Here is a 26,497-nt window from a genome sequence, read left to right as displayed (position 1 = left end):
AAGTGACCTTTTATCTTTGAATCCAAACTAAGTATTGAAGCCAAACTAAATAAAATAATAATAATACGCGGGAGTTTTGAATAGAAAAAATGAGATAGTGGATGTAATAATCTTATTTTTGCTCAGTTATTAAAACCTTTTGTTTTAATTATGCAAACGATTTTTTTTTTAAAGAATTTGCATTTCGGCAAAATATTGAGGAGGATCCTAACCGCAATGCTTATGCTGTGCCCCGCTTTACAAATAGCGGGTCCCTATTAAAAATATGAATTCTCTACAACTTTATCCATCAATTAATATGCACATTCCTAATTCTTTCCGCTATTGGTGTAAAAAAAAAAAAAAAAAAAATTTGAAAACAAGATTTTGGACAATTAGCACTCTTGATTAGGTCTGATCAAAACCCTGCATCAAGTAAAAGCAGCCATGTAATTTGATACAATAGAGAAAAAAAATCAAAAAAGATAGTAAAGAGATTGATAAGAAAAAGAATTTAGTTCATACGTATTGTATTTAAAGTTTGGTTATAATTCTACTTCATACATCTGTTTGCACGTTATTTTTTTTTTCCTGTGTAGGAGAATTACGTATCCCACGGGACGCGCCATAGCTTATTTTTCAGGGTTTTTCTACGATTTTTGCCATACTTAAAATATAATAACGATTAGATGGAATCACTGGAAAAGTGAATTTAGTTATTTTAGTAATAACTTTTGGTCGCGCTCTATTTGATCAGGGACCTAATCAATATATAGATTAGAACGCTATAGATTAGAACGCACGTAACTAAACACCATTTAAGTGAAAAATGAAAATTGCTTGATGTCTTGGAGCAACAAAGCTAATTTTTGTGTACAAATTTAGCTCCAAATTGAGCCGAAGTCACGCTTTTTGTTCAATGAATGTTATTGGAGTTTAGGGGCAGCTTGGATTAATTTTGGGAAAAAATGGTATTTTGGAGTAGAAGTTTCGCTTTGGAGCAATTGCGCAATTTTGTCACAGTTTGAGCAGTGGTATATTGGGTTAAAGAGTCAGGCAGCAGTCAGCCATACTTCGGTTGGAAAAATTGCAATAACAAAATATATTTTTAATTTTAAATAATTTTTTTCTATTATTTGTTTTTAAGCTCAAAACTTATTTCAATTGTTAAAAAGAATTCTTTCGTCTACAAGATGAAGAAAAAATTTTATTCACTTTGAAGTTTTAAAACTACATTTTATAATGAATAACTAAGTATATAAGAGTAGATGTAGAGAAATTGATTTCAAATGTGAAACCAGCACACTAAATACGGTCAAAGTAAATTTTTAAATTTTAGTCCTTTTGAAGATAAGAAAAAATCTTGTTATAGTAATCTTGTTGTACTATAATATCTTGTTGTACTATAATATCTTGTTGCACCACAATTCAATGGATTGTGTATATAACAAAAGAATAGAACTAATATTTTAAGTATTTGGATAAAAGTTTTATTATACACATATATTTATACATATAAAGTACAGAAAATATATTACAGTGGAGGAAATACATAACAGCAACAATTCTACAACTTTCTCTTCTTCTAATTTCAATAAGCATTATTTCTGAAAAGAAATTAATAAAGTACATTTTTACATAAAAAAATCTATCAAATATATAAATACGAATGTTTCTTGAAGCTTAACTTCAGATTTTTATAAAAATATGTAATACAGTCGAACCTGTTTATCTCGAATCTAATGGGAAAGACAAAAATTTAAGATAAAGAGGTTTCGAGTTATTTAGGTACTTTAAAAAATTAAATTTAATAAAGAAATTCTATAAAAAGTGCTTTAATTGTTTTTAGTAGAAAAAATAATTTCGTTAAATTAATTATACCACATACATCTATTCACATAACATTTTTTTAACATACATTTAAGACTGAAAATACTTTTTCAAAGATTTTTGACGTGTGACCTTATTTGTTTCGATTAATCTTGTAAGGTTAGAAAGAGTGCAAATCCCTCATAGCCAACATTTTCCTGGAATTCAGAATAGTTTAAAAGAATTCTACAACTTTTTCCACCCCTTTTGCTTTCACTTTTGGCTCATCAATATGATCTTTGGCTTCTTCCTCTTCATCTGATATTCCTTTGACATTATCTATGATTTCTGCATCTGTCCACTTGTGAAAATCTTCAAAATCGATGTCAACATTAAATCCAGATTTTAATGCATTCCATTCTGGCAAATCTGGCACTACATTTTCAGCGTCAACAGTTTCTTCTTCTTTACTGATGCCTTCAACCTCTTGGTCATCATCTTCACAGCTATTCTTAAAACCAGCTTTTTAAAACCATTTTGGATAGTTTTTAGAGACCCATTTCTCCAGGCAAAACAGTAATTCTGACAGCATCTAGTTTTGGAAAAGAACTTTTTTCATCGATTCCATCTACAAGTTTGTGTACCAACAGTTCACTTTAAAACTCTTGGTTATCCTTTGATCTATTGGTTACAATTTTGAAGTGAAAATGAATTTATATTCTTAGCTTTCTTATCTATGCTGAAAAGCTAACCTCTGGTGGTCACTACTCATTCACCCCTCACTTACTGCTGGAATCGTTGTGTTCCTTTCTAGTTAAGGAAGTGCAGGGATAGTGATTGAAATTTCAAGAAACACCCCCAACCTGTTCATCCCTATTTCCTGTGGGTTCAGGAAATTCATCTCTGCCTGCAATTTCTACTGATAAAGAAATTTTGACATTTGGACTTTATTATTAGAAATTCGAGAAACGGAGGTTTTGGAAGTAAAAAATTTCGACATAAGCATGGAAAATACATTGATTTTAGACAGTAAATGTAGTTAATCTTCGAAATTTTGAGATATAGAGGTTTTCCAGATAAAGAGGTTCAAGATAAACAGGTTCAACTGTATAAGAAATAATTAAGCATCAAAAATCATAAAGTAATAAAGACCAGTATCTGAAAATAAGTATTCTCTAAAAATATATTTTAATTCTAAACTGTAATTTTTTAAAAGTTTTTTCTGGAAAATATATCATTAATTAATATATACTAGGAGGCTCTGCCCCCTGCTCGCTAACTCTCGCCAACCCCCGAGAAATGCTACGCAATCCTATGTGGTTCACGCCGTGAACCATGGCTCGCTGCGCTCGCCAATGAACACAATGTTCTAGCACAAATACATAGTATATTATCATCAAAGGCATAGTATTTTATCATCAAAGGCATAGTATTTTATCATCAAAGACATAGTATTGTACTTATGTAGAAGAATTCTATCAATGTTCTTATTAGCTTTTAAAAAAGTATATTAGCTATTTAGATTGTACATGGTGAAAAAATCAAAACATTAGATAAATGAGAAACATATTAGCAAAATAAATTATCAAATATTGCAGTTACTCACCTAAATTCAACTAAATGTGTATAATAAATTAGTTAATGCTAGAAATTCTGAAAGTTTTAGAAAAAAATGTTATTATTTAAAAATATGAACTTTAAACCCTAACTTTTCCTTGTGAGATAATAACCCTCAAAAAGTCTTATTTTCAAGAACACAAAAAATTTTTTTTATCTCCAAATGAAATATTTTTTGGTGATCAGCATTATTGAAATCAATTTCTATATTAATTAACATTTGTGATAAAGTACATAACATTTTAGAACAAAATAAGGATGTTTTACATACAATAAATTAAAATGCATGGCTGTTAGCATTACCCGAGAAATACCACGTGGAGGTCGCCATGCTGCATTTCTAATCGGGGAGTTTTGATTTTGGCAGTTCCCCTTGCCTACTGCCAATAGAAGTTTCAATTAAATTTTTTCCAAAAAACATTTTTTTCTGCAAAGCTCTAAGAAATTAACACTAAGCATTTAGAGTTTCTTTGAAAACACAATTATAGATTTGGCATCTTGGAGCAATTATTGAAAGGCTGTCAAATGACTTAACTCTTGACAGGCCAACATAAAGTTGTCCATGACTAAAAACTTGTTTAGTCAATACTAAACTGATTTTCTCAAAAGTCTGACCTTGTGACTTATTTATAGTCATGGAGAAGGCCAGCCTAATTAATTTCTAATTGAGTTTAAAATAAATATTATCATGTTTTTAAGGCATGAATCTGAATTGAACAACCTGATAATGCTCACTCTGGTTATTATTTCCGTTTTTAAAAGCGCTATATGTTGAGCCACCTCATGTGACATATGCCATATGACATTTTTAGCAGCAATCATTGGTTGATTTTCTAACGTTGCCATTCGGGGAGTTGTAATGAGGCTTTTTTTTGGTGCCGTGTAAGAGAAATATATATATAGATATATCATTAATAAATATTATGATTTATTATGGTATTATGAAATAAAATGGTATTAAAGCCTGATAAATATTTCATCTAAATGTGTAAGATATTTTGAAGAAATTTATATATTTGTTTCCAAAATGATTTTTTTTATTTTTTATTATTATTATTATTATTAGAACTTCTTAGAAGGATGTAACAACAAACTGGAGTTCTAGTCCATTATAAAATAATATTAATAATTTCTCATTATTATTGAATATCCAGGACACTGTAACACAAAAGATTTATTACATTATGTTGCATAATTACAAACATAAATATATTTGTTGTCAAGAATACATATATATATATGTTGTCAAGGTCAAATATTTCTTTTTTAATATTTGAACGTCCTAGAAAGATGCAACTGCAGACTGAGACTCCAGTCCGTTCCAAAATAAAATGAATAATTACTTGATATTATTAAATATCCACGACAAAAATATGTATTCTTCATAATACTGTTGAGGTACTGCTCATACATGTAACGCGATATGCTAAATAGATGCACAACATGCGCAAATAGAAAGGGCAAAACAAAAGGTTTATTATATTATGTTGTATAATTACAAAGAAAAATTTAATTTATATTTTAGATACTTTTATGCATGCAATTAAAGATTCATACATAAATAAAAATTCTTTAAGAATACGTACTATTAAACTACAACACTTCAGTACATTTTGAAAGACAAAAAATTAATGTTTCAAATATAATAAACATAAATGCAGGTAAAAAAAAATATTATAAATGCTATAAATTGCTGTAAAAGCAAACACATATAGAACTTTGATAATGCATCATTAAGGAAAATGATTTTAAAAAAATTAATGAAAAAAGAAAGTTTTATAAAATGGTTGAGTTCAGTTACATGCAGACCTGTATAATAAACATGAACACGCGAATGCCATTCATGGAAAATCTGTTCCCATTGAGAAAGTTTTCTACTGTAACTAAAAAAGAAAAAAAAAACAATCCTTCTCTTCAAAGAAAGTTTGTCTTTTCTGAATAACCGAGAAAAAAAATTTGTTTTTGTGCATTTCCCTATCAATGCAAACGTGATTTAAAATTATATTCACATGATTTAAACTCATACATCGCAATTCCTGTATGCAATTTAAGATCGGGCATCGAGTTTCGTATTTTCACAATTTTATATCAATTATCACGTATCATGTTAACGCGATTTCAAAGCCACTATTTTTATTCGTGTTCAAGTGACTTAAAAATTGCACATCGAGATTCGTATTCACGCAATTTTAAAATCAAACATCGAGATATAGCGATCTTAAACTTAAGCATTGAGATTCGTATTTATGACGTTTTTTTAATTAAATGTTAAGATTAGTATTCGCATAATTTAAAAGTCACACATTGAGATTCATATTCACACAATTTGAATAAATAATAAAATCGCGCATCAATATTTTTATTAAAACACTAATAACATTCTGTGGATAAATGATTCCTACGGACACTTTTTTTTGCTTAAATTTCAGGCATTTTTTTCTTCAATTATTTAAAAAGTGTTTCTGCACATAACATTTTTGGATTTCTATTTTCAGCTTTTTTGGTTTTTTACCGAACTCTGTAATATGAGTCAATATAGAGTTCTATAAAAATTAAAAAAAAAAATTTTTTTAAATCAACCATTTTCACACAAATTTCGCCAAAATAAGGTGGAGACGCAAGGATTGAAAATAGTAGTTACAAGAGTTAATCTACGTCTACTGCAAAACCTTTTTTAAATATGATTTTGTGTGCTCAGAAAGTTTTTTCATTTTATCTAACTCTGCTTACAGGGAATGTGAACTTTTAGAATAACTCAAATCATAGTCGTTATGCCAAAGTTCTAACTTGGGAAAGATTTTGGATTATAAATTATTCTATTAGCAAAAAAAACGATAAAAGAAACTAATAAAAAAGTTATAAAACAATAATATACAATTCATTTTTTTTTTTTGAAAAATTACTCCCATGCTGCATTTTTTGGGCTTATAAAACATGAAAAAATTGAAAAATATTGCATTGATTGTGATGATTCTCATCTAGATGGAAAAGGTTGGCTAAAGTCAATATGGTGTGTCAATATGAAGGTGCTAAGTATCAATTTGAAGAAGCCTTTGAAAATAACAATTGTTTTTGATTTCATTTTTTATTTTTTGAAAAGTTTCTCCAATGCAGTATTTTTTGGGTTTACAAGACTATTCAAAAACTGGAAATTGTTCACTGATTTCCATGGCTTTCACGCAGGTGTAAAAATTCAGCCAAGTTAGTCGCTTTTAAAAAAGTAAAATAATTTTTCTTAAATATTTAAATTTTAAGTCCATTTCAAAGTTCAAAATAATTATTTACTACAAGATATTAAATATAGCTTAAAATTTAAATTCTGCTTTAAGGTACTAAAACTGTGACTTTTCTTAATTTCAATGACAAAAGAACTGTTAAGTAAACCTCTAAAAATGTTATAAACTTTCAAATTCTTCATAGAAAAAATATATATATCTTACCGGTGTTCTCTGCTTATAAACAATGCTAATAGCATCACTGTAATTACCACATGATCCATTCACATCAACAGCTCTTATTGCAAAGTGGTATTTATTTCCATCCACAAATTGGGTCAAAGTACACGCCATTGGCAAGCTCATAGACTTCACGCTTCCTATCTTCTTCCAAAGAGATGTATTAATGACTGAGTTTTTCTGCTCTTGATAGCCAAATATTTCAAATGTCTGAATAGGGTCATAAGTAGGATTGCTTTTTGGATTTGGAGGCATATCCCACTGTAATACTATGCCTGAAAAACAAATTATAATTTTGTTTTATTTTATAACCTTTACAGTAAATATTTTAAGGATAAAGCACAAATGTGGGATAAACCTAAACTTAACTGATTAAAGAGGGAATTACCAATACTAGCCTGTTAAAGCTTGAAGAATTTTCCATGCTTCCAAATTTAGGCCTAACTAACCCTAATCAGTTAGAACTCAAAGCCAGTATCTACAATTCATATTATCTTAACAATGGATGAAATTTTTAGACACTTTGCCAGCCAAAGGCTGTACATGCATTTACTATCAATGCATAGCTTTATTAAAAAATATGTTAAGTATCTTCAGGCTTGAACGCACTAGGGTCAGTAGAGCTAGTATTAGCTGATTAATGTAGAGCAGGGTTTCTTAACCTGTGGTTCATGGACCCCTTAGGGGTCCATGGGTCATATTTTGGGGGTCCACCGACTGCTCCTAATTTTTAAAACGTTTGGATCAATAATATTTAAATAACATTGATCTTTTTTTCTTTCTAAAAGGTGAAAATACATACATATTTGAGATTAGGTGATCGAGATACCCCAAATTCAGTACGGACTGCACACAGCCCTCTAATATCCCTGTCATATTTTTAACATCCTCCACTAACCGGCTTTCAGTTTTCACCATCAGGGGCAACCCCCTGATGTCGTCCACTGTACTATTTTTACTATCCCCTATCAAGCTACGTACATTTGACACCTTGTTCAGGTTACTAGATCTAGAATTTTTTACTAAGAAGAAAGCCCAGTATTTGAAATCTGGATTATTAGACAAACTTGGATTTGGTATTCCACAAAATCATCGTCTCCTTAAAACGCTGTGTCAAGAAATGGATGCAGAACATGAGGTACTTCGGTACCACATGGAATTGCGCTGTCTGTCACGAGGGCAGGTTTTGAAACAATTTTTCATGTTGAAGATCGAATTATCACTTGTTCTAGAAAAAGATAACTCATTCTTTGAATATTTAAACAAAAATGATTTTACCTATAAATTGGCTTACCTGGCAGATAATTTTAGCCACATGAACAATATAAGTCTTTTAATTCAAGGACCCGATTTCACCATTATGGATAAAACTGAGAAATTACAAGCATTCTAATTGAAGATGCCACTTTGAAAAAAATAGAATTCAAAATGAGATATATGCAAACTTTTAAATGTTGGACGAAGTGCTTTCTGAAAATGGATCTTGGCAAGATAATTTGTTACTGAATAACTTAAAAAATGAAATCTGTGAACACCTGGAAGTACTTCAAGTTTCATTGAAAAAATATTTTAATTTAGATGAGATAAAGATAAAAGATGAGTTGTGGATTCGTCATCCTTTTCTTTGTGATATTGACTGTATGGATGATATGACCTTGCCAAAGATGAGCTTATTGATCTTAGAACAAAGTCCTCGCTAAAAATGGATTTCGATTCAGAAACACTCGGTGAGTTCTGGTCTTCTGTGAAAGAAGCCTACCCATTGCTTGTAAAGCGAGCTATTCCAGCTATAATTCCGTTAGCTACAGTGTATCTTAACGAAGCCGGACTTTCCACAGTTGTGACAATAAAAACAAAACATCGTTATCGATTGAATTTTGAACATGTTATGCTCGTTGCTTTGTCGAAAACCATCCCTCTGTTCAATTTATTAATTAAGGAAAAGCAGCAACAACCTTCAGACTAAAAAATTTTATTTAAATATTTTGTATACTATTGAAATAATAAAATTAAATGCTAAAATAAATTAAATACTAAAAATGGATGTTTCTTGCAATTTTTTTTCGCAGAGGGGTGGTCCGTGACTTCTTAAATAATTGTAAAAGGGGTCCATTGTATCAAAAAGGTTAAGAAACACTGATGTAGAGAGTATTAGAGAATCTTGAGGCTTTAATTGACAATTATATAAATTTATAATCTTTATGTTATGTTAAGGTTTAAAATGAAAGATAATTCTAAGTTTAATTAATACGAGTATGCATTGCATACATAGTCAACATTAATGTACTGTAAATTATGCAAAACAAATTTGAAAATTACTATTTTTTCTTCAATGCAACTACAATACTTGTATTAATTCAAAATGAAGTTTAAAAAATAAAAATTTCATTCCAAAAAATTTTACAGCTTAAAGATATAATGAATTTCCAAAATGATTCTTTCTCTTATTTTTGATGCTAGACGTTTTAATCATACCTAATTAATAAAGAACTTCCTAGCATTATAATTTTCCAACAAATTTAATTTTTAAAAAGTTTGCTTATAAAATAAGGTTTAGAAACAAATGTTATTTGAAATACTTTTAAAAAAATAGAATTTTACAAAAAAAAAATAAATAAATAAAATTGCATTTTTCTGAGATTTTCTTGAAATTTCATAGATACAAAATTTTTTTTTCTTAAAAAGTGAAACAAAATGTTGTTATTTCAAAGCATTTGCTTTTCAAATTAAAAAGTTTGAAATCTTTTTACATAATACAATGTTCTACACCTTAATAACACACAACCTGTGGAGTCTTTTCAAAAACGAGGTTTGATTAAGATTTAAAACAAATTGAGACAAATACTTAAGTTTTTGCCATAAGCTTGATTAACACTTAATTTAGATATGTCACAAAGATAAAAGATTACATATTGTCCATTATAACCAAAAAGTCCAAAAATAAAAATTATTTAATTATGTGCAGTTAAAAAATTGTATGCATTAATACAACAATAAATTTTCAATAATTTTCATGAAAATATAAGATATCTAGTGTATAAAAACATTTGAGTTTTTCTTAATGTTTAACTTGAAAAATAGTTAACTTACCTCAGTTTTATTTTTAAAATATTTCACAGTTTGAAACTTGCTTTAATTTCATACTTTAAAAAATACAGCTTAAAAATTTGAAACTTATCCCTATCTTCAGCTGATAATTTTAAGATATCTAGTGTATAAAAACATTTGAGTTCTTCTTAATGTTTAACTTGAAAAATAGTTAATTTACTTTAGTTTTATTTTTAAAATATTTCACAGTTTGAAACTTGCTTTAATTTCCTACTTTAAAAAATACAGCTTAAAAATTTGAAACTTACCCCTATCTTCAGCTGATAATTTTAAGATATCTAGTGTATAAAAACATTTAAGTTTTTCTTAATGTTTAACTTGAAAAATAGTTAACTTACTTTAGTTTCATTTTTAAAATATTTCACAGCTTAAAATTATAAGCTTGCTTTAATTTCATACTTTAAAAAATACAGCTTAAAAATTTGAAGCTTACCCCTATCTTCAGCTGATATTTTAAGACGGGGTTTAGGTGGTACTCTTTTAACATTAGTTGTTGGTCTAGGTGGTAATGGTGCAGGATGCTTCAGCTATAAAAATATATAAATATATTTCTATATATTTATAATTATTATTATAAATATATAATTTTATATAACTATAAAAGTTATTATATAACTATAAAAATAAATTCAAATATCTTTATATTTATAAAATATAAAAAAAAGTTTGAAATTTTATGTTAGATAACTATCAACACTAGAAAGTACAAATATGTTTACATCAATTATCTCATATTTGTGTATGAAAAATAAGATTCAAGATAAAAATTTAAAATTACATTATTAAATGCCCAGTAGAATAAAGGTTTTATGATTTTGGAAAATAAAAAATCCATTCCATATTATTTCTAATTTATATAATTTTTAAATATTTTTTTGGTTAAACTTAGTGAATATAATTACAAAAAAAAAAAGACAAATAAAAAAAGTTTTCTTTAAGTCTTTGAAGTAAAAGTGAGTGAAAATTAATCAGCACAATGTAGTTTAAAGAAAAAAGAATCTTTTTATGAAAAAAAAATAAACAAATAAATTAGAATAAAAATTTTAAACCCTAAAAATATTATATTAGAAATACATAAACAGGAAGGCCACAAACACTCCCCTGATTTTTGTACCTGGTTAAATAATAATTTATAAATAATTTTTCCTTATTCCTCACACATATTACAGTATACTTATGTGTGTCATTAGAGCTGAAAATTGTTGCTAAAGAAATTTTCATAGAAAAAATATTGAACTTATAGGTAGCTTAAACAAAATTGATTCACTTTTCCTAACTTTGGGGATATTTTAATTACATTTGTATATGCCATAATATATCTGTAGTGAATCTGAAAGATTATTTTCCCTTTTGCCACACAAAAATATTTAAAAGGATTTTCGTCACATAAAAATGTATCACAATTTAAATCTGAGTTTAATAAATGTTTAAATATGTATTAAGAGTTTCATTTATCAAATTATTTATTTTGATGTAATATTTACACACTTTTTTAAAAAAATAAATTGTGTTAGATTACTATTTTTTTTTAATGTATGTTGACCTGTTAGACCTGTGCAAACCACCAGTTTTGTAAAGGAAAACTAAACAAAATTGAGGAACTAAACATAAAAGTAAAAAAATTAGACAAATCTACACCTTATTGGCTGTCGATCACAGAAGCACTCCAAGATTTATCTTGCTTTAGACTCTCGTATAGCACCCATAGTACAGTACCACATACACCCATAGTACAGTACCCATAGTACAGTACCCATAGTACAGTACCCAAGTATTTGAAACCGATGCATTAGGCAATAAAAATAAGACACCCAAATAAGTTTACTTATCACTGCCCTATACTGTTGTTCTAAGTACAGTAGGACTATCCGGACGATCGGGATCATCGCTATTCCGGATTACTGATTTTTCCGTTTTTCTGAATCGCTACAAAAAGCCGCTTTTTATTGTTAAACCAAACTAAAAAAAAATTGTTTGGAAATAATCTTAAAAAGAAGAAAAAACGATGAAGTAATACACTAATGATTATTTCCAAAATGATGGTAAGGTAAACATCTTTCAAAAAAGAAAGAGAAATCCTAAAATCTTATGAAGAAAAAAAAATTATTTTTTAAAAATATGGCGGGAGAATTTATTGAATATGTTCCGGTTTTCTGATTTCCGGATAACGGGTTCTGTACTGTATTTTTCAAACCTCAATTTTTGCAAGAAAGAATAATTAACTTCCAACATACCATTGTCATAGCAGGGTATACCACATCTAAAAAAATAAGAACACAAAATTAAATAAATTTTAAAATTTAATAAATTTTAAAATGCAAAACATTTCAAAATGAAAAAAAATTTACTCACTTTTTGCAGTAATTACAGGGGGAGGGGGAGGTTCCACTTCATCTGTCAGATCTATACATTCAATATTAGAGGGCTTTGCAGCAGATGCAGTGGTTGTCTTTGCTTGTGTCGTAAGCACTGTAGTTGCTTTGTTTGCAGAGTTATCTACTTTTGTTATACTAAGTTCTTTTTTCAGTAATGCCTCCTACAATAAAGAAATACAAAAATCAAACTGTATTCAAACTTCCATAACCATCTACAACAATAAAAAATACATGCATTTTGCAATTTTAGAGCATTGGTACTAATCAGTTTTGAATTGATTAAAATATTTTAAATATTTTAATACAGAGTATTTGTAAAAGAATGCTTGTATTTTGAAGAAAGTTAATTATAATTATTTAATTTTATAATTAATAATAATTTTAGTGGTTAAATATAGTAAGGAATGCTAGTTATTTTCCTAGCTCACTTTACTAGTCCCATCTAAAATTACAAAACTTTTAAAATATTTTAATACTGGGTATTTGCAAAAGAATGCTGGTATTTTGAAGAAAGTTAATTATAATTATTTAATTTTATAATTAATAATAATTTTAGTGGTTAAATATAGTAAAGGAATGCTAGTTATTTTCCTAGCTCACTTTACTAGTCCCATCTTAAATTACAAAACTTTTAAAATATTTTAATACTGGGTATTTGCAAAAGAATGCTGGTATTTTGAAGAAAGTTAATTATAATTATTTAATTTTATAATTAATAATAATTTTAGTGGTTAAATATAGTAAAGGAATGCTAGTTATTTTCCTAGCTCACTTTACTAGTCCCATCTTAAATTACAAAACTTTTAAAATATTTTAATACTGGGTATTTGCAAAAGAATGCTGGTATTTTGAAGAAAGTTAATTATAATTATTTAATTTTATAATTAATAATAATTTTAGTGGTTAAATATAGTAAAGGAATGCTAGTTATTTTCCTAGCTCACTTTACTAGTCCCATCTTAAATTACAAAACTTTTAAAATATTTTAATACTGGGTATTTGCAAAAGAATGCTGGTATTTTGAAGAAAGTTAATTATAATTATTTAATTTTATAATTAATAATAATTTTAGTGGTTAAATATAGTAAAGGAATGCTAGTTATTTTCCTAGCTCACTTTACTAGTCCCATCTTAAATTACAAAACTTTTAAAATATTTTAATACTGGGTATTTGCAAAAGAATGCTGGTATTTTGAAGAAAGTTAATTATAATTATTTAATTTTATAATTAATAATAATTTTAGTGGTTAAATATAGTAAAGGAATGCTAGTTATTTTCCTAGCTCACTTTACTAGTCCCATCTTAAATTACAAAACTTTTAAAATATTTTAATACTGGGTATTTGCAAAAGAATGCTGGTATTTTGAAGAAAGTTAATTATAATTATTTAATTTTATAATTAATAATAATTTTAGTGGTTAAATATAGTAAAGGAATGCTAGTTATTTTCCTAGCTCACTTTACTAGTCCCATCTTAAATTACAAAACTTTTAAAATATTTTAATACTGGGTATTTGCAAAAGAATGCTGGTACAGTAGGGAACCGATTATCCGGAACGATCGGGACCATTGCTATTCCGGATAACTGATTTCTCCGGTTTTCTGAATCGCTACAAAAAGCCGTTTTTTTGTTGTTAAACCCAACTAAAAAAAATTTTTTTTGGAAATAATCTTAAAAAGAAGAAAAAATAATTAAGTAATACACTTATGATTATTTCCAAAATGATTCTAAGGTAAACATCTTTCGAAAAAGAAAGAAAAATACTAAATCTTATGAGGAAAAAAAAATTTTTATTTTAAAAAATGGTTGGAAAATTTATCGAATTTCGTTCCGGTTTTTTGGTTTTCCGGTTTTTTGATTTCCGGATAACGGGTTCTGTACTGTATTTTGAAGAAAGTTAATTATAATTATTTAATTTTATAATTAATAATAATTTTAGTGGCTAAATATAGTAAAGGAACGCTAGTTATTTTCCTAGCTCACTTTACTAGTCCCATCTCAAATTTCAAAACCGGTTTCTGCTCATCCACTTCCTGCTATGCTTACAGTCAGAAAATGTTTGCCAAGATTTTCTTGTAGAACCAGTTGTTAAAGAAAAAGCAACCGGAAACACCGTAAATGTATGTCTTTCTACAATTAATGCTATATTTGGAATAATATAATTTTAATGCAGGATGAAGCCCTAGCTCACTTTTTTTTTCTATTTGTGCATGAGGTCTTAAATATTAAGCTTCCAAAACTTTTATAATGGAACAGATAAAATATATAATCAATGAAACCTTTGATTTGATACCTTTTGACTTCTTCTTATGGGAAAACATTAAGAACATTTTGTACAATCAGCCACCTTGAAATATAACCGTGGCCAAAACTGAAACTCAAGAAATGCTTCGCAAGACAGGGAGAGAGATTGATATCTGTTGAGCAAAGCATATTGAAATGGGTATCAAACTTGGTACTTCAGATTTCAGGACCAAATTTATGTTCACATGTGTTTATTAATTTAAATATTAGAATTCCTTAATTTCAGCATTTTTTTATGTCCCAGAACATCGCAGTTGCACTATTTAAAAAGCGGATCCAAAAGAAACAAAACAAAATATAACATTAAATAATAGTAATGCATTGCCTTACTGTTTGTATAATCACTGCTTTTTTAACTCAGTCACTTGGTAACACCGAATTTCCAAAGATAAAATCCCTTATAAAATTTCTTTATTTATTAGACTTCAAACTGTTGAAAATCATGAATCCAAATGACTTGGTTACTCATCAAAAATTAATAAAAGTAAACTAGATTTATAAGCAGCTAAGATTTACAGCAGAGACAAACTCAGTTTTTGCACCCTCTTTTAATAAATGTCAGATTTACAAGCCATTTAAGTATTTGATAATATATATACTTTAAACCATCACACTTTACAATGGCTTGTAAAATTTTAATTGAAAAAATTTTGCACCTTTAAAAAAAATGTACTTTAAAATTACATTACTCAATATCTTTATTAATTTTCACTCAATTCTGTTTAAAAAAATGTGTTATTGATGTAATTTCCATTACATTTTGATTGAGTTTGTTTTTGAGAGAGCGATCAGCACTTATTCTAAAGGTATTTTTCCTTCAATGTGACACCAATTTGTTATAAAAAAAAAAAAATTTTTTTTAAATAGCTATATATGAAGCAACTAACATAATAATAATAAGTAATATTTAGGTCAATCGGATAAAAATTTGTCTAAGTTATGAGGCCCCTAATTAGCAAATGAAGCAGAGGAAATTAAAAAATAAAAATTGCATTCTGGAAATTTCTGTTTATTTATTTTTCATGTATTTTGCTCCCTTCTAACATTACATCCAGGGACAGATGTCCCCTCTTGCTCCCTGTTGGCTATATCACAGGCTAGATGATTGGACCAAAGTTCTCTTTTACAAGTCTAACATCAGTCCTATTTTAAGATAAGCTATGGAAGCATGGATCTTCATCCAAAAAGTGAAAATATGATTCGTACATTTGAGTGTAAGATCTTGAGGACTATATTTAAAAAAGCAAAGATAAGTGAAGAAATTTACATTCTGAATTAGAAAAATTCTACAAAACATCAAATGTAATTCAATTTATTAAATATAGTCTATTAAACTGAAGTAAACATCTCATCAGATCAATGGTAATTGAAGATTAAAACAAATCTTTATGGCTAAACCATTTGTGATCCAACCCAGCGAAAGACCTAGACTATGATGGGTTAATGACATCGAAAATTACTTCTACGTTTTAAAGATTATAGGACCATAGCATTAAAAACCTGCGCTCTAATGAAGAAGGCTTTGGCCCACTCTGAACTGTTGAATCATAAATGATGATGAGATAGGGCTATTTCTTCGGCTCACTTTAATAGCTAATAATTTTTTGTCACTGAGCTAGGAAGGTGGAGTTTGGGATTTGTTAGAATGCAGAAGGGTTAGTTGTAAGTGTTGCAGTGAAGGGATATTTACTTTAAACAAATATAAGAGGTGCTCAATTTGATTAGCTCTAAGAAAAACAGCAGAGTTTTTTTAAAGTTTTACTAACATAAATGAATCAATAAAAAGAATAAATTTTATGTGTTTCTAATCTTATTAATATTGTAATAAATAGTTACAATACCTTTAAATAACACATATATTTGACATTTAATTGTTATTAATTGAAAATTTACTTAATTGAATCCTATTGTATATTTATATTTGTAATACCATGAAAAACTAAAATAGCATCTCAATTTTATTTTTAAAAATAAAATAGATATCTAGTTAGTAGAATCAGCCATATGCTGGAATCAAGACCTTTCAGCTACTGATAGAATCACATTAAATTGTGGACACTGTAATAATAACTTACTGGATTAGGTACAGGTTCCATTGGGAGGTCAGCAGAAACATTTTCATGACACATTGTAATCTGTAAAAATAAAGTTTATTTCAACAAAAATAGCACAATAAATTAAAAACATTCTACAGCTTCTAAAATAATTAATTACAATTTTATTCATTATCCAGCTTTATTCATTATTTCAAACAGATTTCTCAAGAATATTTATTTTTTAGCTAAAAAGTTTATTATTCAAAATAATTTGATAATTAAATTAACTTATTATATTATTCATTAAATTATTAACATTATTAGCATAACTGTTAGTATATTGCTAAAACTTAAATTATTTATATTAATAACAAAGTAATTACCTAAAAGAGTAGAATATAGTATTTCAATAATTACAATAGTAATATTAATAAAATAACAATAATAATTAAATAACAATAATAATTAAATAACAGATAAAAGATGAAGCTGTATTACAATATATATAACATAATAAATTAATAACCTAAATTATTTGCATTAATAATTACTGTTAAACAAATAGAATGTAGTAAAATAATAATTACAATAATAATAAAATAGCTATACTAACTAAATATGATCTAAAAGATGAAGCTGTATTACAAGATAAATAACAACATAATTATGTAAGCAAATTAATATAGAAAATAATTAAAGTATTTAAAGTGCTGACATGAATATTTTACTAAATATTTTTGTTATTTAATTTATTTCATAGTCAAAATAATAGTTTTTTATCACAATATTTATTTGTGTCATCAAATTACATACCACTTTATTAATAAAATATTAATTAGTTTATTTTAATATTAACCACAAATTTCATTAAGAATAAATTAACAATATTTGTTTACCTTTGGGAGAATACCAACATTTCGAAGAAAATTTTCATGTTTTCTCTGTAGCAGTTGAAGCTGTATAAAAATATAATGAATTTATTAAGGATATATTTCTGATTATATTTGGTCACGAAATAATATTTGACATAAAAGTGTCAGCTGAAACAAAATACTTATACAAACAACAATAAACAAATATTTTTTTACTCATTTTGTCATTTTTTGACCATTGGCATGACTAGGTCATTTTTGCTAGGCTAAAAGCTCCTTATCAATTCCAAATATGTTATAGGTGCAAAATAATTTTTTTCAATTAATTACTTAAAGCTGAAATAAATTAAATTAAATACTTCTAAGATAGTAAATTAAATTTCTAACGTAGATTAGGATTATTATGGCATATACTTGGTTATGTCAATGCCAATAGTTTCTTTTCAGGCAGAAGGGAAACTAATAAAAAAAAATTTAAAAATACAGCATTTTAATTAAATAGGATTTTTTTTCCATATTTATTTCTCTTTTCTTTTTCTAATTTATCATTTCTCTTTTTTAACATTTCTGAAACAACACTGATAAAATATATAATTAATGTTTATTATAATTTAAAAATAATATTGAAATCAAAATACTTAATGTTTCTGACTTAAAATGGTTTAAATTATTCAACAATTAAAAATAATTACTCATCAAATCAATATAACCACAATTGTTTTATTCAAGTTCAACACTTTCGTGAATTTGTAAAAACAAAGACCAATTTGTCAGCTGGATATCAATTGAATTATTTAGATCAGAAAATAGAAGAAAAAAATTAATTATTCTTAATCTTGACAGAGGAAGTCTTTATTACTAGTCATTATTTATGTACACAAAATACATATTCAAAACGTTTCAAAAGTAAGCTTGTATTTAAATAAACACAAAACTAAATAGGTATAATTGAAATATGTTTACTAAACAGCAAATTATTTTGCATATAGCTAGTGGAAATTTATAATTTAAAAGTCTCATGGGTTTTTTATCCCCATTTAGTCTCTTTTTGTTTTGTTTTTTTATCAGTCTGTTTTGACTATCAAATTATAATTTACATACATTACCCCTATCTCATTATTTTTCAAGGGAAAAAAAACTTCAATATTTATGAAATCAGACTTCAAAAAAAATCACAATCATAAGAATGTATTTATAAACTATACCATATAAAAAAATATTAGAAAATTTAATCAGTGATTTTTTTTAAAATCAAATGCTTTAAATCATGTCCACTCATGTTGGATAATACTAAAATTTAAATGTACTTACAAATATAAATAGTTTATTCACTCATGATTTGGACTACAGCTGTTTCTTTTTAACTGATTGTATTTATCGACTATACTACATAAAAAATATTTTGGACCTAAACCAATGGTTTATTTCAAAAAACAATTCGATGATTTAATCAGTGATTTTATAATCAAGTGATTTAAATCATATCAACTCTGGTTGGATAATACTAGATAAGCTATGTTGGATAATATTAGCATTAAATGTACTTACAAATATAAATAGTTCATTCACTGATGATTTGACTACTGCTCTTTCTTTTTAACTGAATGTATTTATAAATTATACTATATAAAAAATATTTTGAATTACCTCAATGGTTTATTTTAAAACTTAGATGATTTAATCGGTGATTTTTTAAATCAAGTGATTGAAATCATGTCAACTTTGGTCGGATAATACTAAAATTTAAATGTACTTACGAATATAAATAATTCATTCACTCATGATTTGATTACGGCTGTTTTTCTCTAACTGAACTATATTGATGTTCCTCGTCCAAAGTTAAGTTTAGATTGTGACAGAATTAATTATTAATTGTCTAATTAAATATTTCCTCACATTTTTCCATCTTCATGCTAGCACAATTCTAAATTTTTATTAAGTTACTGCCTGTCCTGCAATGGATAATGGATGAACCTAAAACACCTCGAATCAGTGCTTCCATTATTTAGTTCCCTATACGTTTACTTACGAAAAGACGCCATACTGCGGAAGAAATTTTTTGTCTCAAATTCTCTTCCTCCTTCATTACTAATTTAAAATTCAAAAGAAAGAAAAAGTGAGATCAGACAAACCTAGAGTAAGTCATGAAGTTTCAATTGCTGAAAAAATAAATACTTCAAAATATAAAAATGCAAACAGATTATTAGAAGAGCACTTCACCGTTGCGTAATACTAAGTTATCTTCTCATAATTTATTTTCATTTGTGTATTTTAAAATTACCTTTTCAGTATTTGAAACTTCATGCCTTACTCTAGGTTTGTCTGAACTCACTTTTTTCACACTTTAAATTTTTTATTAGTAATGAAGGAAAAAGAGAATTTTCTTCCGGAATCAGAGAATTCCGGAAAAAGGATTCGAGATTCTTCCGGAAAAAGATAATTTTATGGCGTCCTCTTAACTTCTTGGTACAGATAATGAGCCAATAACCCTTCAAAAATAAACAACAAAACATACTCTGCTGTATAAATTTTTTTACGGCCAAATTACTTTCGTACTTTAAAAATTACCATTACTGTGAAACTGGTGAGTGGTTAAAATGTTTTATTACTAACAATGAGACATAAATCCACAGTGGGTATAAGAAGTTTGAATATTCTTATAATACACAAAAAAAACTCTTTTGAGCTGGATGGGCTTAGTAATTAATAGAACTTCAACATTAGCCAGCTGTCATATTATCATATTAGCCAGATGTCAAAAATAATTATAATTTTACAAACACAATTGAGTAGTTGCAACCTTTTAATTGAGTCAACAAAATTATATTTTTTCAAAACTTTAACTTTTTAATTAAAGGAAAAGGCTTAATGTTTATCGATTGCACTTCTCTGTGACTCTACAACCAGAGTTTAACGTAATCACGTAATTATGCAGACATAAAATACTTACACCTTTATAAAGTTTACAATATTCTTCTGCTTGATTTTTTCCTTTTTCTTCTAGTTCCTTAGCTTTAGCACGCAAAAGGAACAAAGGATTAAAAGAGGTATTCATATATTCTCCTATCTTCTTAAGCAGATACTGTTTAGCTTCCTATGGAGGAAAATTATTTTCAGTAACAAATGATTAAAGGACACTTAAAATAGATCTAAAAGCACAATATTTACAATTTGCTCTATAAATCTAGATACCTACAGAATTACTAAATAAATGCTGCTTAACGACACCAATACATTGATTAACTAACGAGATCCACCAAGAACTTATTGTTTTCTCCCCTTCCACCTTCTAAAAAAATTTCTCTGGCGAATATCTGGCAGTGGTGTCCTGGGAAAGAGCTGGCTCTTCTTGGTTTCAGTTTGTATTAGGTAGTTTCAATGAGGAAAAGTAAAAAATAGAGGTTTCTCCAATAAAGGAACAAGATTTTTTTTCCTTTTTAAGGGAGTAGAGAGGAGAAGAAGTGTTTTCAGTTTTATTTACTATTATAACAATTAGTTACTTTTGAATTATGCAGTCCACCATTTTCGCCAAACTCGAAATTATCGCCAAAAGGTAGCTTCTGTGCTAAAAACCACAAATTTTATGATATTTACTATGTAATCCTTGAGTCCTTTTGAGTAATTTTTCTTTAGTGTGTTTAAATATACTGTTTTTTTTTTTTTTTACTCTGTTGCAAAATGATTTAAATTTGAGACTGCACAAGGCTGCTTGTTTGTTAGTGCTTTAAAAAAAAAAAAGGACTTTTAGTCGCCAAAAAGATTTATATAATAATATATATGGTCAGATTTAAAAATAATTTAATGTCTAATAATAAAAAACAAAGGTTTTTACTTTGTTTTGATTAATTTCATTACACTTTTTTATTACGCATTTTTACACTTACATTTTTTGTTATTATTATTTTATTATTATTATTACTATTTGATAAATTTAATGTGCTTAGAATGCTTATTTTGGAAATTGCTTTTCCTTATGATGATGCCACAGAATTTGAGCATCTTTTCGAGTGTTGACAGGTCGAAAAGATAATCCCAAAGTATCAACAACTACAAGCTATTATAACCATTATCCAGATTTTAAACTCAGTCCCAATCAGCAAAGGCCAATAAAATTATTGTTTCTTTACTAAATTGACTTTAATTGGTATTATTGAATAGAGAGCCAATAAAATATTTGGCTTACTATTCTCTATAATTTAATTTACATGGCTCATACCCAAAGACAAGAAGTTCTTTCCCTGACTTTACTAGGTTTTCACAGTTAGGTTCTCAATTAACAAAAAAATTACAGTTAAAAAAATAATAAAAAAAGAGCAAATTTTTGAGGAAATTTGTCGCTAAGGATAATGTAAATTAGTTTAACTAAACTAAATAAAGTAAATAAACTAAATAACAGTTTAAACTAAATAAATAAATTAAAATAATCTTTATGCAGTTTGGATAACTTTTAAAGATTATAGACCATTTATTTAAAAAATAAAATGAAACACATATTCAATATGTACCGCAATGTCACTGATTTCAATTAAATCATTACACATAGTGATTTAAATAGCCAGATTTTCTAAAAAATTAAATAATAGCCAATTTAAGACAAAGTAAAAGTCAATGATTAAGATAATTTATTATGCTTAAAATTTTGAGGGGGGAAAAAACATTTCTACAGTGATGAAGTTTTTAAACAATTTTATAAGGCATTTTCAAATATCTAGCAATTACTATAAAAGTGAGATTAAAATGCACAAAAACAGATGTGCAAAAATTCTGGACTCATAAGCTCAGAAAATCTCAGGTTTCCATTTTTCGCGATTTTCTGTATAAAGTGCCACTTCTTAATAAACATCACATTAAATGTCTTTAAATTAATTATAACAATAAAAATGGGAAAAAACTATAATAGTTTAAACTTAAATTTTTTTAAAGAAATAAAATTTAAATAATTCTGAAATTGCAATAATAAAAAAAGCAATAGAATATCTAAAAAAAATATATTTTAATAATTGTAAATATATGTAAAATATGTAAATATGTAAAAAATACAAATCTTGCAAATTTACTATAAGAATTTTAAAAAAATGTCTCTCGAATTTAAAAATCCAACATTTTATTAAAATTAGTAATTGGGTTCAATATTTCCTTAATCAAATAATTAAAAAAAGAAAACTTCAATAATCTTGGGAGGAAAACCACAATTTGAGAGAAACTAAACATTTTTGTCAAAGGTGCTTTAATGTATGGTTCTTCTTCTTCTTTGTCAGTGCAACAGCCCCTTGCAGGCCTTGGCTGCCTCAACAGCTGACAAATGCCAGCCCCTCGTATCCATGGCAACTCCCTTCCACTCTCTAGCTTAATATATGGTTCCTCCTCTCAATTCCTCATGTTGCTAATCATTGAATTCTGAATATAAATTCTTTTTAAACAAAATGTTTAAAAAATTAATTAATCCCTTTGAAATGACAAATTCAAATCATCTAATATTTATTATTGCATATGCTTAAAATATTAGATAATTGAAGGATCATTAAATTCTTAATTAAACCACATTCGAGTTATAAATTTTTTTCATTAAATCATCTACATAAATTATATTTGAAAATCACAAATACAATAATATGTGCATTTAGTGGACGGTCCATTGGATTAACTTTGTTAATTTATGATTTTAATTCATCTTAATTTTATTTAATCAAGAAAAGGATATGAAAATTGTGAAAACATGAGGATTTGTTGTTGGCCATCCCAAAGCCAGGTGAAAGAACATGATTGGTAAACGAATTCCAAGTTCAAGCATTGATAATTGCATTATTTAGAGGAAAGCAGTTCTGTAAATGATATTCCATGGGTCTGAGATAACCAAAAAAAAAAAAAAGAAGTAACCATATAAATGGACAGTCTTTAATAGAAGTTGTTGAAATAAAAAGATTTAATATGAGTGCCGACTTCATTCAGTATTTAACTAAAATATCAAAAATATGTTATAATAAAAATCATAAAACACAACAATTACAAATAAATAATTGAATCTTACATCGGCTGTTAAATGAATCATTTTTTCCCCATCATCTTTATTAGAAGCTCCAGCAGAAATGCGAACTACAAAAAGGAAGATAATTATAGGACACAATTTTAAAAAAAATCTAAATTGAAAGTCTATACTAATATAATAAAATAAAACAGATATCTAAGACAGATAAAAAAAAATCTTTCTTCAAAGCTGTTATTCCAAAAATAAGCAATTTTTAGTTTAATGCATCACAGAAATCTTACAGTAAACATTAAAATAAGGAAATTAAATATAAACTAAGAATTAATAGAAAATGCATATAAAATTTCACAAAAACATATTTTTTTAACGGTAACATTTACTGACCAATGAACGAACAATACAAACAAACCAAAAATAAATAGAGATAACTTTAATACACTGCACAGACCAATTTCATCTTATTTTTAAACAAATCCTTTTAGGCGTCACTAATATTAGATTGAAATTCATTTGATTAACAAGACATTAATGTTAATAAATTTTGAAACCACAGCACTTATCGCTTTATGAATTTCAAATGGAATCTTTTACAATAATTAATACACCTCTTTAAACTTATCGAACCTATTTGAGGGGTAGTATTAATCAATTTTTTGTATTAATCAAAATTCATATTAACATCATCAATTAGGATAATTTTAAAAAACAAATCACTAAGCCAAAGAATTTAAAAGATATCACGTAAAGATATTTCTCTGCAGATAAAAAATAGCAGACTATACCATAGCATTTTTTTGAACCTTGAAATTTAAGCATGCAAAATCATTGACACCAGCTATACATTGCTAATCATTGACAATAGCTACTGCTAAGAACATCACTTTTTTTGAAAAACAGCGCCAGTTGAAATAATGTTCTGGTTCCTAGCTTCTCCAATCATCTTAATAAGTAAGCTGTATAACATTTGTAAAGATTGAAATCTGAAAGTATTTTTTTACAAAAAAAAAATTTTTTTAGAAGAAATTATTTATTTTATTTTATGAAAAGAACATGTAATCTCCCTTAAAAATCAACTCATTTAGCTTGCAATGACTATTCCCAAATTCAATTTTTAGGAACATCACCTTAAGATAATCATAATTATCTTCTCTATTTGCAGCATTCTCATGCGTTTTCTTGTAGGCTCCAATTGATTGATTTCACAAGCCATTTCAATTTATTAATGCTTCTTAATAACAGCCAAAAAAGTCCACACAATTATTCTGCACTTAACTGCAATTGTTGATTAAAAAAAAAATCATATCACTTATCACTGCATAAAATCTTTTGCTCAGTTTCCAAACAAAGAGGCTTTTTTACACATATTTTCACAACAAGACTACAAATACAATCTGAATCAAAAACATATAACTGGAAAAAATTTTAAAATCCATTTGAAGAATTTCACCATTAGTAGGAAAAAATGAAATTCTTTCCACACCTAAGTTGGGGCCAATCACATCAAAGGTCTACTCCCAGCAAGACTTTACACAAACCAAAATTAAAGTAAATTTTAAAGTTTTATAAATAATACTAAGCTATTTTCTAAACATTAAATATTTGGTTGATTTAAAATATTATTAGTATTCTTATTATTTAGCTGATTTTATGTGATTTTAACAATGTCTACTTAGCTTTATTTTAGCTTTTAAATTTATATTCTATATTTTACTACATATTCTGACTACTGGTATATGAAAATCATTATTTCTCACTTATTTCTTTTAGATCAGGCTCAGCGCTTCCACTACTTTCAGAAGAATCTTAAAGAAAAGAAAAAAATAACACAATTCAAATGAAAATATTACTCTTCAACAATTTACAACAAAATATATATTACTTTTACAAATATAAAACTGGTATTAGTATACAGTATAAAAAGGTCCTTTTTAGGTTTACATTATTCAAAAAAAACTAAAATTTAATAATTTTGGCAAAATCTGGTTTAAATTGCAGGAATAGACTAAATTTAAGAAATGAATTGCTAAGATCTTTATGTTCTTCTAATAATTAAGTTCAGCTGTATAACATTTGTAAATATTGAAATCCTAAAATACTTTTTTTACAAAATAAATTTTTAGAATTATTTATTTTATTTTCTAAAAATAACTCACAATCTCCCTTAAAAAGCAACTAATTTAGTTTGCAATGACAATTTCAAAATTCAGTTTTTAAGAATGCCATCTCACTTTCAAAAGAAAAATGAAATGTTTAGAAAAATTCAAATGTTTTATAGTTTCCAACTATTAGAACAGGGAACATAAAATCAAATAAAAAATCCACTCTAAAATTGAATTATTATAAAATTATATTAAACTTACACAGCAAACTTTAAAAATAACACCAAACAACAAATTGAAAGATATTATTTCAATGTGAAAGTAAAATAATAGTAAAAAATGAGGAGTTACCTTCATTTTTTTCATGATTCTGATCATTATGTGAATCTTTGATTTCGGGTGGCTCTTTTACATCCTGTTCTTCTGGCTCAGTTTTAATTTCAATGCCTAATCCTAAAACAAAAATATTAATGCTTATCAAATGAAAACATTGATTAGGAATTTCGATTAGGAACTATGATATATATATATATATATATATATATATATATATATATATATATATATATATAATATATATATATCAGGGTTGGCAAGATTTTGCCACAGGTGGAAAAAAGCATGGTAAATACCGGTAAAAACCATCCTGGCAAAAACAGGTTTTTGCCAAGCAAATTGGCAAAAAGTGGCAAAAACCTATATTTTCCAAGATGAGAGGACAAAAACACATTTTTGATACAAAATTATTCCTAAAATTGAAATATATACTATAAATATAAATAATTACAAAAAAATTAACAAAATTACTGTTCCATAATTAAATGATAATGTAATAATATATCATTTTAGTAGTTT

At 26.8% G+C, this 26,497-nt stretch overlaps 1 protein-coding gene across 2 annotated transcripts in view; it reads right to left on the bottom strand.

Annotated features, from left to right (window-relative positions):
- Positions 1-1,446: 1,446 nt before the first annotated feature.
- LOC107455293 (uncharacterized) overlaps positions 1,447-26,497 on the bottom strand; it is a 29,654-nt gene continuing 4,603 nt past the window's right edge. The window contains exons 3-13 of one of the 2 annotated variants that reach the window (XM_087161704.1): positions 25,994-26,095; positions 25,298-25,345; positions 23,586-23,650; positions 20,508-20,651; positions 17,582-17,641; positions 16,725-16,784; positions 12,321-12,504; positions 12,203-12,228; positions 10,402-10,495; positions 6,846-7,135; positions 1,447-1,586 (exon numbers count right to left, since the gene is read on the bottom strand). In XM_087161704.1, the coding sequence (XP_087017830.1) occupies positions 1,581-1,586; positions 6,846-7,135; positions 10,402-10,495; positions 12,203-12,228; positions 12,321-12,504; positions 16,725-16,784; positions 17,582-17,641; positions 20,508-20,651; positions 23,586-23,650; positions 25,298-25,345; positions 25,994-26,095 (1,079 nt within the window). In that variant the 3' untranslated portion in view covers positions 1,447-1,580. The remainder of the gene's footprint in view (positions 1,587-6,845; positions 7,136-10,401; positions 10,496-12,202; positions 12,229-12,320; positions 12,505-16,724; positions 16,785-17,581; positions 17,642-20,507; positions 20,652-23,585; positions 23,651-25,297; positions 25,346-25,993; positions 26,096-26,497) is intronic. The other variant, XM_087161706.1, reaches the window with a different exon arrangement.

This window comes from Parasteatoda tepidariorum, chromosome 4 (assembly GCF_982258835.1).
Source record: "Parasteatoda tepidariorum strain Cologne lab strain chromosome 4, Ptep-v5.0, whole genome shotgun sequence".
In the NCBI taxonomy this organism is placed as follows: domain Eukaryota; kingdom Metazoa; phylum Arthropoda; class Arachnida; order Araneae; family Theridiidae; genus Parasteatoda; species Parasteatoda tepidariorum.
The sequence above is the reverse complement of the archived record's forward strand: the minus strand, read 5'-3'. Positions and strand labels throughout refer to the sequence as shown.